Source organism: Mesoplodon mirus (assembly GCF_964341445.2).
Source record: "Mesoplodon mirus genome assembly, chromosome: 4".
Classification (NCBI taxonomy): domain Eukaryota; kingdom Metazoa; phylum Chordata; class Mammalia; order Artiodactyla; family Ziphiidae; genus Mesoplodon; species Mesoplodon mirus.
Genome location: NC_138979.1, coordinates 121,732,026 through 121,749,378, shown reverse-complemented (window position 1 = coordinate 121,749,378; position 17,353 = coordinate 121,732,026). Strand labels below are relative to the sequence as shown.

The following is a 17,353-nucleotide window of genomic DNA, read 5'->3' as shown; positions in this document are numbered from 1 at the left end:
GTGGAACTTCCCTGACCAAGGATCAAACCCACGCCCCTTGCAGTGGAAGGTGGAGTCTTAACCGCTGGACCACTAGGGAAGCCCCAAGTGTCTTTTTTTTTTTCTTAGAATTCTCACTTCTCTTCAATCGCTGAGTTTCAGCTTTTACAAATAACCTTAGAACAATTCAGGTAGCTAAGGTTTTTTGGGGGGAAACAGTTCTTACTTGTACGTGAAGAACTATTGCATCCTCAATTTTCTGTAAATAACTCAATTGGCTGGATTAACAAACACTGTCACAGAAACACAAAAATTTTTTAAAGCCATAGATCACTGCATATATATTTACAAAAAGCCATAATCAAACATGCATTTCTCCTTACTAGGAGAACTTAAATAGATGTTTGAACATTAAGGCAGTGATGACTCTAAAACATAATGAAATTCTAAGTTAAGGCTTTATGTTTGTTTTGAAACCCATATTCATAGGCAACTGTGACCAAAGCAAACTTTTATCTACTAGGTTGAGTTCATCTGCCTAGGATATATTATTTATCCACTACCAACAATTCTTCTACAGGATAGCAATTAGTAGCAAACCACTGATTTATTATACTTTAATGAATTATTAGTCCCCTCTTTAGGTTTTATTTTGAGGATTTAGCCTTCAGCAGCATAAGCATGTGCCACAGAAGGAACAGAGTATTTTTTTGGGTAAACTTAGAAAAATTTACAGACTGCACTGATTTTTACTTGCTTGAAATTTGGCCAGCAATCAAGAACTCAGGATCTCCTAAATACAGAAAACCTCAAAAGCATACTTGACCACAGACTCATCTCAAAACATAGATGTTCTTGAATATTGAAGCGATCAGTCATCACCTTACTTCCTTTGAAGACTGGTACTACCCTCTCTAAACAAAGCAACAAAATGCAGAATACCATATCTTAGATGGATCTATTCTATAATTGCTATCCTCAAGGCACAGATACTATCCTTGCTGGACCAATGTGTTTCCTCATTCAAGGAAAAAATGAGAGGTGGATGAAAAGAAGATTCACTTTAAAATAGTTGTTGAGTGCACTCTTGCCCTATCAAGCTTATGCAAAGTACTGAAATTTAGTGGAAAATTTCCTTTTCTCTTTATTTTTTTTAACAATTTGAGTGACAAAACTTGGACTCAGCTGGTGGGTGCGCTTTGAGGAGCAGCTCTGGAGCACCGCCCTGGTCTTTTGTAGGGAGTAGGGGGGATGCTCATAGGACACACTCCAGTATGAGCTAATAGGCATGATTCCACAGCCCAGCGTTTCCATAGTTGGGGCGACTTACTGTCACTTAGACTGAAACAATCACTATTTACACTAAGTGCTTGCTGCTACTTCTTTAAGCAAGAATTTTACAGCAACACGTCTTGTGAGGAAAGTACTATACACTTACGCTGGTATCAGTAAGAGTTCACTTAGAGAAGGGATGGCATTGACTATATGAAAATTGTCTCAAAAGCTAAAGACAGCTGTAGTTTTCCTTTGTGTCTTCAAATAAGGAAAGAGTAAGATGTCAAAGCAGATGAAGCTGATGGTGTTTAAATCTAATGGTGCAGCATCAGATTTCTTTAGACATTATTAGGAAACAGGAATTTCTAACAAGCACTGGCAAAAGTATTTTAGGTGCAATTTAAGTAAGTCATATGTCAACTAAAATGTTTCAAAAATTTGAAAAGTTTGTACACTAGTCCTGGTGAGCTTGCTTCAGCTAAATGGCTAGATGGGTTTTTTTTTTTAATTAATTAATTAATTTATTTATTTATTTACATTGTGCTGGGTCTTAGTTGCTGCATTTGGGGATCTTCTTTGTGGCACGTGGGATCTTTGTTGTAGCATGTGGGATGTTTTAGTTGCGGCATGCGTGCAGGGTCTAGTTCCCTGACCAGGGATTGAACCCAGGTCCCCTGCACTGGGAGCACTGCGTCTTACCCACTGGACCACCAGGGAAGTCCCCCGCTAGATGTGTTTTAAAGGTGTGAAATACATTTTTTTTTAAAGAAGGGAAGTCTACACTGAAAGGGCAAATGTAGGCAACACAAAAAACAATCACTTTTTTAGATCAACATCTTACACTTTATAATACACATAAATTTTTACACAAATTTCATGTTTATAAGTGCAAAAGGCAAAGAACCTCAAAGAATCGAAGTAACTTTATCATCGACTACATTCAATAGAGTTAATACTGTTGTCCCCATTCTCCATCTTCTAAATCCAGAAGGGAACCGTAAATGCCATCCCCCATGTGAACTCCACTTTCAGAAGTTGGAGCCTGGGTGTAGTTCTGCACACAGCTGGGTTCCAACAGAGCTGAATTAAGTTTCCATTGTGTGCCAGGCCAAATCCGCCAGAAGAAAGTCATCCATTGCCGTCTGAGTTTCACTGCTGTTGAAGAATAAGCTCCCCAAAGTTTCAAAGCCAGAATTCATGGTCTGTGTTTCTGCACTGCTTAACTGAACTTTGCTTTCTAGAGCAGGTAGGTGTTTAGCAGCGGAGATTCTTTCAGTTTGGGTCTCTGTGTCAGATGAATCAATACTCATGGAAAAGCTGGAGTGTTTCAGAATACTCCCCAGAGGCAGATGAGGGCTACTGTCTAAAAAGAAGTTCAAGTCCCTCTGTGTCTGCGTGTCAAACATTTCAAGGCCTAAGAAGTTAGAATTTCCTCTACAACTGTAGGACTGGGCAGAGGTGTCTGCAAGTAAGAAGTCAGTTTGGGTCTCTATGTCCAGCAATTCCAAGACTGGCTCAGTGGTTATGGGGCTAAGTTCACTCTTTTCAGTTTGAGTCTGGATATTTGAGGCCAAAAAGAACTCTTCAATATCAAAATCAACTGCAGGATTCTGGGTTGGGCCAGATGGGAGCTGGGTGTCAGGTCCAGTATTTGTGTCAGACGAAGACTACAATTGTCCAGTGTCTGACCAGGCAGATTACTTGACAAGATGTTTTCTAGATCACTTAATAAATCCCTGGTTCAGGTCCAATTATCTGTCATGTTCTGTGAAGAAAGTGTACTATTCTGTGCGCTGAATGAAGTTCATGATTGTTTCAGATTTCTCAATACCTTGATTTAAAGTTTTAGGGTGGTTCTGAGGTAACAAACCATGAATTACAGTCTCTGCTACTAAGCTGCTGCTTATAATTTGTCTGTAGAAACACCATATGATGAATGGACACTCTCAAAAATGTCTCCACACATTACAGCTTGGTCTATCTGTACTCAATCATCTGTTGGACTTCGCATTCCACTGGTTTGAGTTTCTCTCAAAAGAGATCCCACCTGACGGGCAACTGGGATCTATAAATACATCAGTCTGAGCAGCTATAGATGAGATTACCTTAGAACTGGGCAAAAAAGTTTGAGTATGAACACTAATGGGAAGGGAAACTTGAGGACCAAATGTCAAATCAGTTTAAGAACAAGGTGATACAGGGGAATCAGGGCTAGCCCACTGTGCAGACAGTAAAAAGTGTTGTGTGGTGTAACATAGGTCTGCCTGTACATTGATTGAAGAAATGCTGTTTTCTTGACATATGTTCCCTAGTTCTTGTAAAGAGTTAGATGGACTTTTACCCAAGTTCACTTGAACACCTGTGCTAATTGGCTCAACAGCAACAGGATTTACAATTTTTGAAAGAAGGAGGCTCTCCTTGAGAGAGCAAGCCTCTGAATCTAGGCCGAGGATCAGGGTTCCTATGGACAAGGGCAGTAAGTGCACAGAACCAGGGAGACACAGCCCTGATGACTGACACCCAACCCACAGGCTGGGCTGAGGAGTCTGCTGTAGGCACAAAGACAGGCACTTCAGGCTTTGGTAAAAGCAACTTCTGAGGATACCGTGGACGTGTTGGAAGAGTCTGCTTTCTGGCATTAGAGCTGCAAGAGTCTTCAAAAGAAGCCATTAGCTCTATTTCTGAAGTTTCTAGTTCTTGAGCATCTGGTCTTGGGGTTGATTGGTTGCTCAGTGATTCAGTGGTCTTACTGGACAACTTCTGGTTGTGCAGGCACTTTTCCATTTTCCTTTTCTTACTAGATGGATCCCTGTGTTCTGCAGGGATCACATGGCCAGTTCGGTAGATATGGGACTGTAATGCAGTCCTTCTGGCATAGGGACAGCCACACGTGCACTGGAAGGTCTTGCCACAATCCTCTGGATGTCTTTTCAAGTCCTACTCAGTGCCATACGAATTGCTGCACTTAACTATGTTTGTGCTGCTTTTCCGCATGCATTTTCATAAAGTGCCGTTTTCTGAAAGAAAATTGAGAACTTGGTCTGTCAGGGCCTCTCGGGCATCCTTCAATCGGACAACAGTAGAATCTCGGGACAGTTTTCAAATCTTTTCCTATTGTTGGATTCTCTATGCCATCCTGCTGGTGGTGGCTCTTGACCAGGTGCGTGTTGAGCACAGGGCTGTTGGGCAGGATCTTGCCGCCACCGCGTGCCGGGCACAGGATGTTGGTCCACATGGCCCGGGACAGCTCGCTCACCCACGGAGGGATGAGCTCCCCAGCCAGCTGCCCCTCAGCGGCCTTGGGGGAGGGGGACTCCACGGGCCCGAGGTGGTGGCAGCTCCCCACGCAGCCCAGGCGCCCCAGGCCAGAGCCGCGGGCCCTGCCACCACTGTCTCAGAGGCCACCAGGTGCGCCAAGTGTCTTGAAGCCCAAATTCATCTGAGTCTTTCACACCTCAGTTTCAGATACCCTGGTAGAAGAGTGACTATCTCTCATAGTAAATTGGTAAAGAGCCTTCTGAATATAACCTAGTATACCCTGCTTGACCACAGGGGAAAACGTGTTGATCATGCCTTATGTGAGAATTTCCACTCCATGTCATAGCAATATTTCTTACTACAAATGAAAAAATTAGTATTCTGGTTCTACCCCAATTCATGTGCAATTTAGTTAGTATGAACTAATTTCTCAGAAACTGATCACCTCCCTAGGCACTGAGGAAAACAAAACAAAACAAAAAACCTCTCTAAGCTTTGAAGTAGGGGGCTAAATTTCTTCCAAGCCTTCCCTGAAATGAAACCTCTATCTCTTCCTGCTGCATTTCTACTGATTAACATACCTCCAAGTAAAGCCTCGGGCAAGAGGTTCATTCTAGAGCTAAATCTTAGGAAAAGCTCTGCTTAGTCCAAGAAACAGATTTCTTAGTCTATGAAACAGATTACAAAACAGTTCATTTTTCTTTCTTTTCCTCTTTACAATCAGGAAGCTTACTATCAGCTGCAAAGGATCTTTCAGAAGTGGTTCTCAGTGTTAAAATTTGGGGCAGCCAACTTGAATGAATTAAACAACTTAAAATAACTCTAAATTATTATACCATCTCAGAGGGCCTAGAATGCATTCATAACTAATGCACTAGCTGCATGGTCTCCTTTCAGCACTGTAGCTGTTTGAGAACTATTCTTGCCCAGACAGTGATTTCTTGTATACTCACAAGGCAAAGCTCTCTTATGTTCCAGTGAGTCTTCTTCCTCTAGAGCCAATTTAATGTTGTGCTTTGCCTCTTACATTTAACTTGAAGGAAATTGTACAACATGCTCCACGTCAACATTACATATGATGAACATAACTGTTTTATAACAAAAACTGAAGTTATATATCTGTGAAAACTTTGCTATGTTATCATCTCAGCACTCCAGTCAAGAACCACTGTCTTGTCTATTTGTTTTCAATTTTCCACATTCCAACTGACATAATTCCATTTTCTTTATTCCTTATGCTTTATTTTTATTCACATTTCACTATTTTATTGCAGGTATGGCTGACCTTCTTAAATTCTTTGTGGAATGAAACTAGATGTTCAAAAAAATAAAATTCAGAAAGTAAATACTTTCTTTGGTGCCTACTCTCTACTGCCCTCTGCAGGTAGAAAGAAAGAATAAGATCCTCACTTAACAGGAAGATTTAAAGTAATTGGTGTTTTTTGAGAGGCTAACCATTACCAACCAGACTCCATCTATTCACAGGAAGGAGTTCTCAATTTGCTAAAGTCCCTTCACTGTGGAAAAATTTCTGGGAACCACAGACCATTTTCAAGAGAGCTCCCCATCTCCTACACCCGTATACAAATGGACATGAAGTCCTCTCTTATTCTGGGTGAAGGCTAAGGGCCCTCTATGTCAAAGTTCCTTCAAGCCTGTAAAACTTGAGTCTGGGAGTGAAAGAGAAAAGAGACATAAAGGTGCAAACAATGCAATTTGTCGGTGCTTTGCAGACAAATGTCAACAAATGTAGGAACCCCTGCAATGCCTCAATCAGAGATAATGTGAGATTTTGCTTTCTGTTTTTACAAAAAGTGAAAGGCAGCCTGCAAGATAACCAGCAAACAGGCAGCTTCAATTCTGTGTAGAAAGGACCGTTCATTACACATCGATTATTTTCTTCAGTTACACTACTTTGTATGGATAGCAACACTGTCAGTGATGTCATCTTCTGAAACAGAGACCAGGATGTATAGGCATATTGTGCCAACCAAGCCCAAATCAATGACCTGAGTAATGCAGTCAGGGTAACACTATTATTCTTCATCTAAACCCTCCAAGCCCATAGAAAAATAACGCTAATCTGATGCAGGTTCAAGGAATACGTTATGTGGGAAAGAAAATCAAGCCCTTGTTTAATTTTATTTACATTCTAATATGTACTTACAGGAAACACCACAGAATTCAGTATCATTATGTGCATCAGACTGTCATTTTATTTTTGAATTAGTAGCATGTTTAAAAATTTATTAAAATCAAACACTTTCTTGGATAAGAATATTTTTACTAAGGATATTCTCTAAAAGATTGATCTCCAAATATGTATTCACGTAGCCTACCAATACCTTTCCACAACTGCGAGAACAGAATGATTTATAGCATTCTTGATAGAGAAGGCAGCGTTGTTTTATTATTTGTGGTAAGGAGTTTTTTTGAAAGATTTATAGCTTTCAGTTCCACCTCCGCTTGTTTTGTGATTCAATTGACTTATTCTATTTACCTCTCTTCATAATGGGCATAATATGGACTTACGCAGACTTAAAAATTTTCAACGTCTGTAAACTTAAGCTTTCTGAGCTGAAAAATGTCTCTTTAAAAGGTATGTAGGGAAGAGAACCACTGGGTCTTTTCACTCGCTTAAAAGCATACACTGAGGGCTTCCCTGGTGGCGCAGTGGTTGAGAGTCTGCCTGCCGATGCAGAGGATACAGGTTCGTGCCCCAGACCCGGGAGGATCCCACATGCCGCGGAGCGGCTGGTCCCGTGAGCCATGGCCGCTGAGCCTGCGCGTCCGGAGCCTGTGCTCCGCAACGGGAGACACCACAACAGTGAGAGGCCCGCGTACCGCAAAAAAAAAGAAAAAAATAAAAAAGCATACACTGAGCGCCTTCCACCAAATTGCATGTAGGTTGGGGTAAGCGTTAGTACATACAAGTCTTTTAAGACCGCACATCCGGGCCACCGGAAGCCAGCCAGCGCCCCCGCCCTTCTGGAGGCGGGGCCACGGGCGACAAACACGACCCTCCGCCGCCGCGCGCTCCGCCCAATGCTCCCTGAGCGCCGGGGGCGGGCCTGTGAGGCGCGTGGCTGGAACCTGGGGGATATCAGCGCGGGCTTGAACCATGGCTGAAAGTGGCCGGCCACCTCAGGCCCGGGCCCTCCTGCAGCAGTTCCTGAACGCCCGGCTGCAAGTACGCCCCGCCGAAGGGGACGCCGCGGCCCAGTGGGTGGAGGTAACGTCGGCCCCGCAGCTCCGGTTATCCTGTGGCGCGCAGGGGCGGTTCTTACCTCACTGTCTCGGCGATTTGTGCCCCCGCGTCTCCCTCCGAGCCGGTCGCGTGGCGCCTGGCACGTGCTGTGGGCGGGGCGGGACTCCCGGCCGGTCCGCCCAACGCTACCCTCAGTGCGTGCCTGGCGTCGCTTCTCTCTTCAGTCCTGCACCACCGGCCCCGGCCCCTTCTCCCTCGGACTTATTTTCCGAGAGGAAGAGGGTGTGCCCTGGTTGGCACCCCGGGAATTGGGAGCTTCCTCTCACCGTTTGCCTACCTGAGCTCTGTGGACTTCAGGTTAGGCCTAGTAGCTCAGACCTCTTGCTTCAAAAGAGCAAAAAGCCTTGCCACGCCCTGCGCGATGCTCGGGCTGCTGGTGAGTTGTCCTGATCTAGTTCGAGCTTCTAGGTTAGATTTGTTGCAAGCGTTCAAGATCTGTTTTGAATTGTGCTCTGGATCCCGTCGAATTCCCTCTTAGGTTGACTGCAGCTAGGTGTTAGCACAGACGTGAGATTGCCCATGAAGCAGTTCTTTTTTCAAAAAACTTTTAAAAAACTTGACTTATTTCCCGCTAGGAACAAAGATGACTACTTTTATAATAATGTTGCATTGTTATCAAACACATTTCCTCCAAAGAATTTAAAACACTTACACCAATATGATGTCCTTCTGCTTGAATATTTACCTTTTTAAAAGAGCCTGACTATATGCAAAATTCCATGCAAAAACAAAATTTTATTTAAGGCCCCTGACTTATTTTTTGGAGTAAGTTGAAATGAAGGAAAAAAATGTGTAATAATAATAAATAAAACTGGTGGAGGTACTCAGAAACTTTAATGTAGGAGCATATCATTCATTCATCTGCTGAATTCCGTCCCAAATCAAGCACTCCTTAACACAATCCTAGTTATTATTTTAAATACTACCCATGAACTATATGTGGGTGACTATTCTTAAATCACTATCTGTTACTCCCTGGTAATTTGGAAATATTTGTAAGCATAAACAGTCCTATATTTTTGCCCTCCCTTTTTCTTTCTCAAAAATTCATTTCTTATTTCTTACTTTTGTTATGGTCTCTTAAAAATTTCTCTTCCCTATTTTGAGATTTTATTATTTTTGCCATACTGTCCAAAGAATTGCCTATTTTTATACTTGCTTCATGGAACTATAAATCCCAAACTATTAATCATTTAGATTTCTTCCATGCTTCTTTATCTTTTTATATTCTTCATGTCACATCTCCCTGTGCAAAATCACAGATAGTTTATTGCAGCCTTCCAAACTATCAGTGTGTTTATTAACTTTAAAAGCTATTTTAATGCTTTCTCTTCCACTCCCACACATGGCTAAATTAGTATAAAGAGCTGACGAGTAATTAGAGAGTAAATTCTTTCCTCTTTCTCAAGCATCCGCTATTCTATTACTAAAAGTTATAATTAAAAAAAAAAACATTTTTAATTGTTTTTAAGTTTACTTTTTGATTTGAAGGTTACTTTGCATGTTTTTGGTTTCATTCATTTAGACCTTTGCTGTCACAGGCTAATGTTTTTCTTCCTGGGAGATGAACATTTTTAACCTACAGTGAGAATTATGTGTACTTTCCTACATATTTTAAATGTTCTATTTATACCAAAAGCAGCTACAAGGAAGGTGATTCTGACTTGAGGAGGGGAATTTGTAGATCACAATTTAAGAGCTATTATTGGAATAAACTAAAAGAAAATACCTTAATGAAGAGGTAGTGTGGTGAGTAGAAGGAAAGAACTAGTGTTTTTTATTTGTTTGCTTGTTTGTTTTTGGCCAAGCCATGCTGCATGTGGGATCTTAGTTCCCTGACCAGGGATCTAACCCCTGCAATGGAAGGGTGGAGTCTTAACCACTGGGCCATCAGAGAAGTCCCAACAGGTGTTCATTCCTGCAATTACTTAATTCTGACATTGCATGTGTCCAAATATGAATATGTTTGAGAAATTTTGGCCTGTGCTGAAACAATCCCAGTGTAGAGAGCTGTGACAGTGGTGCAGATATCTGTATTATTCAGCCTGCCACCTCCTTACTGATGGGTGTGCCCTGGAGGCACTTGTTTGTTCAAGAGCACAATTACACTTATAAAAAGTTACTTCTTATCCAGGTAAATCAGGTGTGAGTGCACAGCTGCATTTATGTTTATTTACAAGAGTATTTAGATAACACATAGAGCCTGTAATATACAGTAGAACTTAAATGCAGTCAACAGAGTCCCTATCATGTACAAAGCAGTCTGTAAAGTGCTTTGGGAGTTAAGATATAAAATAAATTGTGTTTCAGTCCTTAAATTTCTTTTTACATAGTCACTTAATATGCACTTGTATCGCTCTTACTATGAGACAGGCACTGTTCTAAGCACTTTACAGATATTAACTCAATCTTTGTAATAGCTGTTGGACTCAGAAGGTTAATCTACAAAATAAAAAATTTAATGATTCACTGCAGCAAAATCAAAGTCATTTGTCAAGTGTCTCTTTTCCATATAGTCTCTATCCTACAAGAGCTAATAAAGAACTATCCAAGTCATTATATAAAATAAATAAGCTTACATTCCTGATAACAGAAAACCTCTTGATGTAGAACTTAATATGAATGCAGTTTCTTGGAGTTTATTGAAATAGAATCAGACCCTTATTTTCATTATCTATAAGTAAATGGATTAGGAGGAACAAAGAATGATGATGTCAAAAGACATATCAGTTACAGTGTTGTTTATACATCAGCCATATCTGATATAATGTGAATTCATTTGGTGTTGAATAAATGGGCCCCTGCAAACTAAATATTTATAAGTCTGTCAGCCATACTTAGGAAGAGGCTAGTTCATAGTCCTAATGATTTTGATCAGAAGTACATGTTTGGGGACTTCCCTGGTGACACAGTGGTTAAGAATCTGCCTGCCAGTGCAGGGGACATGGGTTTGAGCCCTGGTCCAGGAAGATCCCACATGCCATGGAGCAACTAAGCCCGTGCGCCACAGCTACTGAGCCTGCTCTCTAGAGCCTGCGAGCCACAACTGTTGAGCCCACGTGCCACAACTACTGCAGCCCACAAGCCTAGAGCCTGTGCTTCACAACGAGAAGCCACCGCAATGAGAAGCCCACGCACCACAACGAAGAGTAGCTCCCACTCACTGCAACTAGAGAAAGCCCACATGCAGCAACGAAGACCCAACGCAGCCAAAAATAAATTAATTAATTTCTTAAAAAAAGAAGTAAATGTTTGAAGGTATAACTTGGGGTCTTTACTGCTCTTGGCTGTATTTTAAACTTAATTTTTGAAAGAAATGATCACTGAGGTGACTGAATATTGAAAAAGATTTTATTTTCTCACATATTTAGGAAATTAAGTCTATTATAAAAAGTTATTCCTCTTCTTTCGCATTTAACCTTTTATCTATAAAAGTTGTGAAATTTTATTCATTTACCTCTATATATAGAAGCTTCTTTCTAATCTGAATTTATTGTGGTTTCTCATAGGTCCAGAGAGGATTAGTGATCTACCTGTGCTTTTTCAAGGGAGCTGATAAAGAGCTTCTTCCCAAAATGGGTATGTGTTTGATGTTTCTTTTTTAAGAGTGAGAGTGACTAGCAATAGATAGATGAATCAGAAGGGGAAAAAAGCACAATCTTAAATTGTACTGGTATGTAAGTTATAAATGACTTAACTCTGTGTACTGTTGTTGACTTTAGCTATTTGCCTTTTCCAAAGCTTAATGTAAGCAAGTGTGATAGAATTCTTTTAAAATATCTGCAGCATTCCAGATCGTTTATAGATTGGTTTAGAAGAGTGTACACACACAGACAACACACTGAGATTCAGCCGAGGATACAGAAACTTGTTGGAAGCAGGGTGGCCACATAGGGAGAAATAGATGCTGCATTTCTTAATATAGTTTCCTTATCTCTCAGAGTCCCTAACGGGCACAGAGGTGACACTGTATGTACAACATGTGGTTCCCATCAAATCTGTGAAGATCAGGCTTATATCATTATTATAGAAGAATTCACATTAACCATTTATGCACTTCTTTGTAGGAAATGTGTATAAAGATGATTATTAAACCAAGCTCAGTGTCATCACAACCACACCTCCTCTGCAGGCAGAGAAAGAGTCAGTGTTCAGGCATCTCTGAACAATAATGTACCTGCCTGCAGCTTTCCAGTGTCCTCGATAGTCTATATCACTGAACATTCCTTGTGATAATTACATAGGTTCAGATCTACCAAATCAAATCATATACTATCTCAAGACAGTATTTGATAGAATAATTATGTACAAAAAAAAGAAGCCTGAAATAGTCAAGCTGTCCCTAAGGTTGGGGACAGGTTATATTCTCTTCATTAGTAAAGGCAGTACCCATTAGTTGGATTAATAAATATAAATTATACAGATGGGTAGTTGAAGCAGGCGGAAGTTAACCTAGAAGAGCTTTAAGTAGTGGAACTCAAGCGTAAATAGCCCAGTGAGGAACAGCTTGGACAAAGGGCTAAAGCTTCTAGAGGGGATTTTATGCTGAGACATCAAACATGTTTAACAACTTTGTCAGAGGATGAAAACTAGACTTGAGAAGGGACTGCAATAGGTGAGGATGGAAAGCAAGTAACTGTAATAGTTTGAAATTTGAATCTGAAGGATAATATGGAGCTTTAAAGGGTTTAAAGAGAAAATGAAATGAGGTCTCCCGTTACAGAGGGTTATTGCCAGGACTTAATGCTTGGACATTGGACATTCTGTTTTTGCCTTGAATTAAAGCTTTCTTGACCATGAAAAGTATATAGTAGAAATCTTCAAAAACAGGAAGAGCATTTTTGGCCAAATTGTGGCCAAGTAAAAACACTGAGGAAGTCCACCTTAACTCTTCTAGTGGATAGTCTAACACAAAGCTTTTATATATCATGATTCTCAGTAAAGAACTGTGACTCTAAGAATCACATTCTACTGGTGTGAGTTGTAAGCAAAATAAGTCCGTCTATTATTGATAGTAGTAGCCTGTACTTCCCTCTGTTCCAGGAGGCAAAGTAAGCCAGTGTGATGGGATTCTCTTAAACCCGACCTCATACTTATTACATGGCTTCAGATCTTTCCAATCAAGTCATGTAGCCCTTGGGAACATAACAGCCAGTTATATCCATAAAGTCTGAAATAGCATGGCTCATGTATAGATGTGCAGAATCTTCCTCAATTCATCTTCAGTATAATTGGACAGAGATCCAGGGCCCTGTCAAAACTTAACTTCCCATTTACATCATTAGAGATATTTGATCAACAACCTGTCTTAGGATCTTTGAGTTTCCAAGATGCCATTAATTCATTGTCTCATTTTAATTCTACTTACTGACATTTGTATTTGTATTATATTTACTTCTACATACTGATATTTGTATACCAACAGCATTAATTGAATTCTCAGTTAGATCCAGTAGAGGGAAGTGTGTGGAAGTATAATAAATTTTACTTACCTCTCTGGCCTGTTATTTCAAAACTGCCTCCTTAGTCTGTCACTAGCCTGAGGCCTGGATAGCTGGATAGTGATTTACGTGGAATGAAATGCTCCGGAGAATTATAGTTTTCTTAGAAGCAATCAATAGGACTGCAGGCTATATAGCAAAGTTCTATTTGTAATAGAGAAAATTAGAGTTTTTTATTTATTTATTTTTGGTTGTGTAGGGTCTTCATTGCTATGCGCGGGCTTTCTCTAATTGTGGTGAGCAGAGGCTACTCTTCGTTGCAGTGTGCAGGCTTCTCGCTGCAGTGGCTTCTCTTGTTGCAGATGTTCTAGGTGTGTGGGCTTCAGTAGTTGCGACACGTGGGCTCAGTAGTTGTGACTCGCAGGCTCTAGAGCAGAGGCTCAGTAGTTGTGGCGCTCAGGCTTAGTTGCTCTGCGGCATGTGGGATCTTCTCAGACCAGGGATCGAACCCATGTCCCTTGCATTGGCAGGCGGATTCTTAAGCACTGCGCCACCAGGGAAGTCCCTAGAGGTATTTTAAAATAGGCATTAGTTAAATGAAAACTGATAGTGCTTAATGCAGAGCTTAGGAATTCATTTGGGTGTTCACCTTAGCAGGTTTTCACCAGGTTAATTCCTTGATTTGTAGAGTGGGGCCACTGTACTGAATCCTTGCTGATATTTACTACAGGCTCTCTAATAGTTGAAACCATTGACTACCCCACCAGAAAGCATACCTTTTCAAGCCTGATTATTCACACAGGAGTGTGAGGTTTCAATAGTTCTTTTACCGTTTGTGTCCTCTCAGGACTATTCTTTACAAGCAGAAGTTATTTATACCCTTTATAGAGGTAGAAAGACCCTAAGGGTGTTTATATTAGGCATTTCTTTTGCTTATTGTTTTGAAAATGGCTAATGTTGAAATGTAAAGGTTTTCTAAGTTTAGATTTTTTAGTTACACATGGATATTTATGGTTATTTTGACACTTCTTATTAGCTATGAGTATACTTGTGTGTCATAAAAATAATAATACAATATTTTCCTGTATGTATATGAAGATAATGCCAGTAACTCTATACCTTTGGATTTACTTTCCCAGTTGACAATGAATTTCTGATGGTTCTTGCTTTCACCTTTATCCTTCTCACACTGGTGATGTTTGTAAAATGATTAGTCTTTGTTAATAATGTCTTCGAGGTTATAGAACTGCAAAATCTGCTAGTTTATAACAGGATTGAACCTGGAACCTTTGTCTCAGCTTAGAATTCTAGGCAACTAAGTTTAAAATAATAAATGCACAAAGGTTTTTATTTAATGTTCTATGTTATAAAGTAGAATAAGTGTGTGGAGGATCTGTCATGTTTTTTTTTCCCAGTGGGATTTGTTTTGAAATATAAAAAGGAACAAAAAGGCAAAATCTTTTCATGTATCCCCCAGGGCAACAATATCTTGAAGTTCCAGTATACAGTTAATTCTTTAGTCCATTCTGGATGATCTTATTGTTAGGAGATCCTAACTGCCAAGTCACATTTAAAACATCATGCCATTTTCTGCATGAAATTTTCCTTGTTTTTCATGCTTAGATCATTTAGCTTACTGAAGCAGTTTTAAAAATCTAGATAGAAAATTTGGGTTAAAAACATGAGCTGACAAACTGGATTTTAAACATGAGGTTTGCTGACTAGAAGATTGTTGGTTTTCTTCATGTTTGTTTTCTACCTCAAAATGTTCTCCTTTCTTCCCTACCCAGTTAATACACTGTTAAATGTGAAATTAAGTGAAACAGAAAATGGCAAGCGTGTCTCTGTATTGGATCTACCTGGCAACATTCTTATCATCCCTCAAGCCACCCTTGGGGGGAGAGTAAAAGGAAGAAGCATGCAGTATCACTCTAACTCTGGAAAAGAAGAGGGGTTAGAACTTTATTCCCAATTTGTGACTCTCTGTAAAAAAGAATTAGCTGCTAACAGCAAGTGTGCCGAAGCTGGGGTTGTGGTGGAACATGGCACTTACGGCAACAGGCAGGTGTTAAAGCTCGACACCAATGGACCATACACACACCTAATTGAGTTTTGAAAAATTAAAAGTTTCTACAGTTGTAATTAGATTCTCTCCCCCTTCTGCTTGAGTACACTAATCTGCAGCATTTTTAGACAAGAAAATCCTGGGTCCCCTCCATAACTCTGCAGCCTGCTACTTGGACGACCTTGCCACGTCACCTAAACTCTGGATCTCAGTCACCTTCCATCCTGCTTTCCCCTAAACTCACACTCAGAATTTTGAAAAATGCCTTGTATTCGCTTTATGGTCATTGATAAGAACATGGAAATGTTCTTAGAGAGCTGTATTTAAGCATTTTGCAATTAAGCATTTTGTGTAATCAAGAAAAATGTTTCTTATACCCTCAAATGTATGTAATATGTAGTAAAAATCACTATTTGTGTTACGATTATAATTTTGTCAATTTTGTTTTAGTATTTCAGATTTCCATATTTTGAATGAAAGAATATGCAATTTACTATTCCTTCTAATAATATCTATGAAAATGTAATACAGAAATGTTATTGGACATTTTAATATTATTTTCCAAGGACATCCAAGTGCTTTAAATTATTTTAAGAATCTTTAGTTGATATAGCAATAAGGTATGGGGGACTAAAAGTTGTTTTTATTTAATATACTAATGGCTTAATATTCTGTTTCTCAGTTTTTTACCAAAACAATGTGTGTTGCATTTTCTGTCTTTGGTTTTTAAAAGTTACTGTTTCATTAAATTAATGTTCATAAATTTTTTTAGGAAGTTCCTTTTTTGTTGGTTTAGATTGCTATAAAAGGAATAAAAGGAATAAAAAGGGAAGCTTTCTACTGGAATGATTTGAAAACAAGTTGACTTGTTCATTTCCATTTTATCAACTTAATGATTTGGAGCCAGTATTATTTTTTCTATTACTGTATTTCTGTGTCCTCCCCCCACCCCAGAATTCGTATGTTGAAGTCCCCCAATGTGATAGTATTTGCACATGGGGCCTTTGAAAAGTAATCAGGGTTGATAGAGCATGAGAGTGGGGCCCTTATGATGGGATTAGTGTCCTCATAAGAAGAGACACCAGAGAGCTTGCTCACCCTTTCTCTGCCCACCATGTGAGAATGCAGTGAGAAGGGAGCCATTTACAAGCCAGGAAGAGAACCCTTACCAGAAACCATGCTGGCACCCTGATCTTGAACTTCTAGCCTCCAGAGCTATAAGAAAATAAATTTCTGTTGCTTAAGCCACCATAAGTCTATGGTATTTTGTTCTAACAGCCCAAGCTAAGACAGTCATATAAGATAAACATCTAATAAGGTAGACTTTTCAAAGCCAAGAGAGGAAGATATACAAGAAATTGAAAGAATAAATGAATCAATAAAAGGTAATATTCATTTTTTACAAACTCCTTTGACTTGATTTAATATTTTAAAGAGTAAAAATGAAATAGTGTTTCTAATTATCAAAAAGATGAAAAAATTGACTTGAAGAAACATCTTAAATAGCTGTTGAAAATTCTTTGTGTCTTATAATTTCTTTAGGTTTATGTTCCTAAGATACTTAAAGTTTCTGTTATTACAAAAAGTCCTATTTTCTCTATATCCTTCCTGTACTATTCTATTTTGGAACTTAAGGATCAATAACTGACTTGGTAGTGAGCTCATTTGTCCTTAACTTTTGCTTTATTGATTCGCAATACACTTATTGAAATGTAATAAACTATTCATAAACTTTCAAACTCCAATTTTCTCAAAGCTTCTCCAAGGAGGTTTATATGTCTTTCAAAAAGATTATGTGTTACCTATTTTAAATCATTTTGATGTGTGTGGGTGAAATGCTGACTCACAGCCCTAGATTGCTATTTTATAGTTCAGGCAATTCTTAAGAAGAAATTTGCTTGAGGTACTTGTGGAGAATAGCAATTTCAACTACATGAAGAATTATTAAACAGAAGATGACAGCCAAGTTTGTTTCATTTCCAAAGAGGCTAGAACAAGAGGGAAAAGGCAAGAGAAATAGTAGATAGGAAAATAACTACACCTTGGCTTTCTGCAGCTCTCCTGGCC

General features: G+C 39.5%; 2 protein-coding genes and 1 pseudogene across 4 annotated transcripts in view; 1 reads left to right on the top strand and 2 right to left on the bottom strand.

The window, feature by feature from the left end:
- Window positions 1–8,152, bottom strand: part of NUBPL (NUBP iron-sulfur cluster assembly factor, mitochondrial) — a 347,659-nt gene extending 339,507 nt beyond the window's left edge. For both annotated transcript variants that reach the window (XM_082618598.1, XM_082618600.1), the window contains exon 1: window positions 7,800–8,152. The gene's annotated coding sequence lies outside the window, so the exon portion shown is untranslated. The remainder of the gene's footprint in view (window positions 1–7,799) is intronic.
- LOC309802762 (ATM interactor-like) lies at window positions 2,230–4,264 on the bottom strand (annotated as a pseudogene). The gene has a single exon. The product of its transcript is annotated as an ATM interactor-like (transcript).
- On the top strand, window positions 7,519–16,146 carry DTD2 (D-aminoacyl-tRNA deacylase 2). Its single transcript, XM_082618602.1, has 3 exons — window positions 7,519–7,744; window positions 11,290–11,359; window positions 15,012–16,146. The coding sequence occupies exons 1-3, from the start codon at window positions 7,634–7,636 to the stop codon at window positions 15,335–15,337; spliced, it is 507 nt and encodes a 168-aa protein (XP_082474728.1). The 5' UTR covers window positions 7,519–7,633; the 3' UTR covers window positions 15,338–16,146.
- Window positions 16,147–17,353: the final 1,207 nt, after the last annotated feature.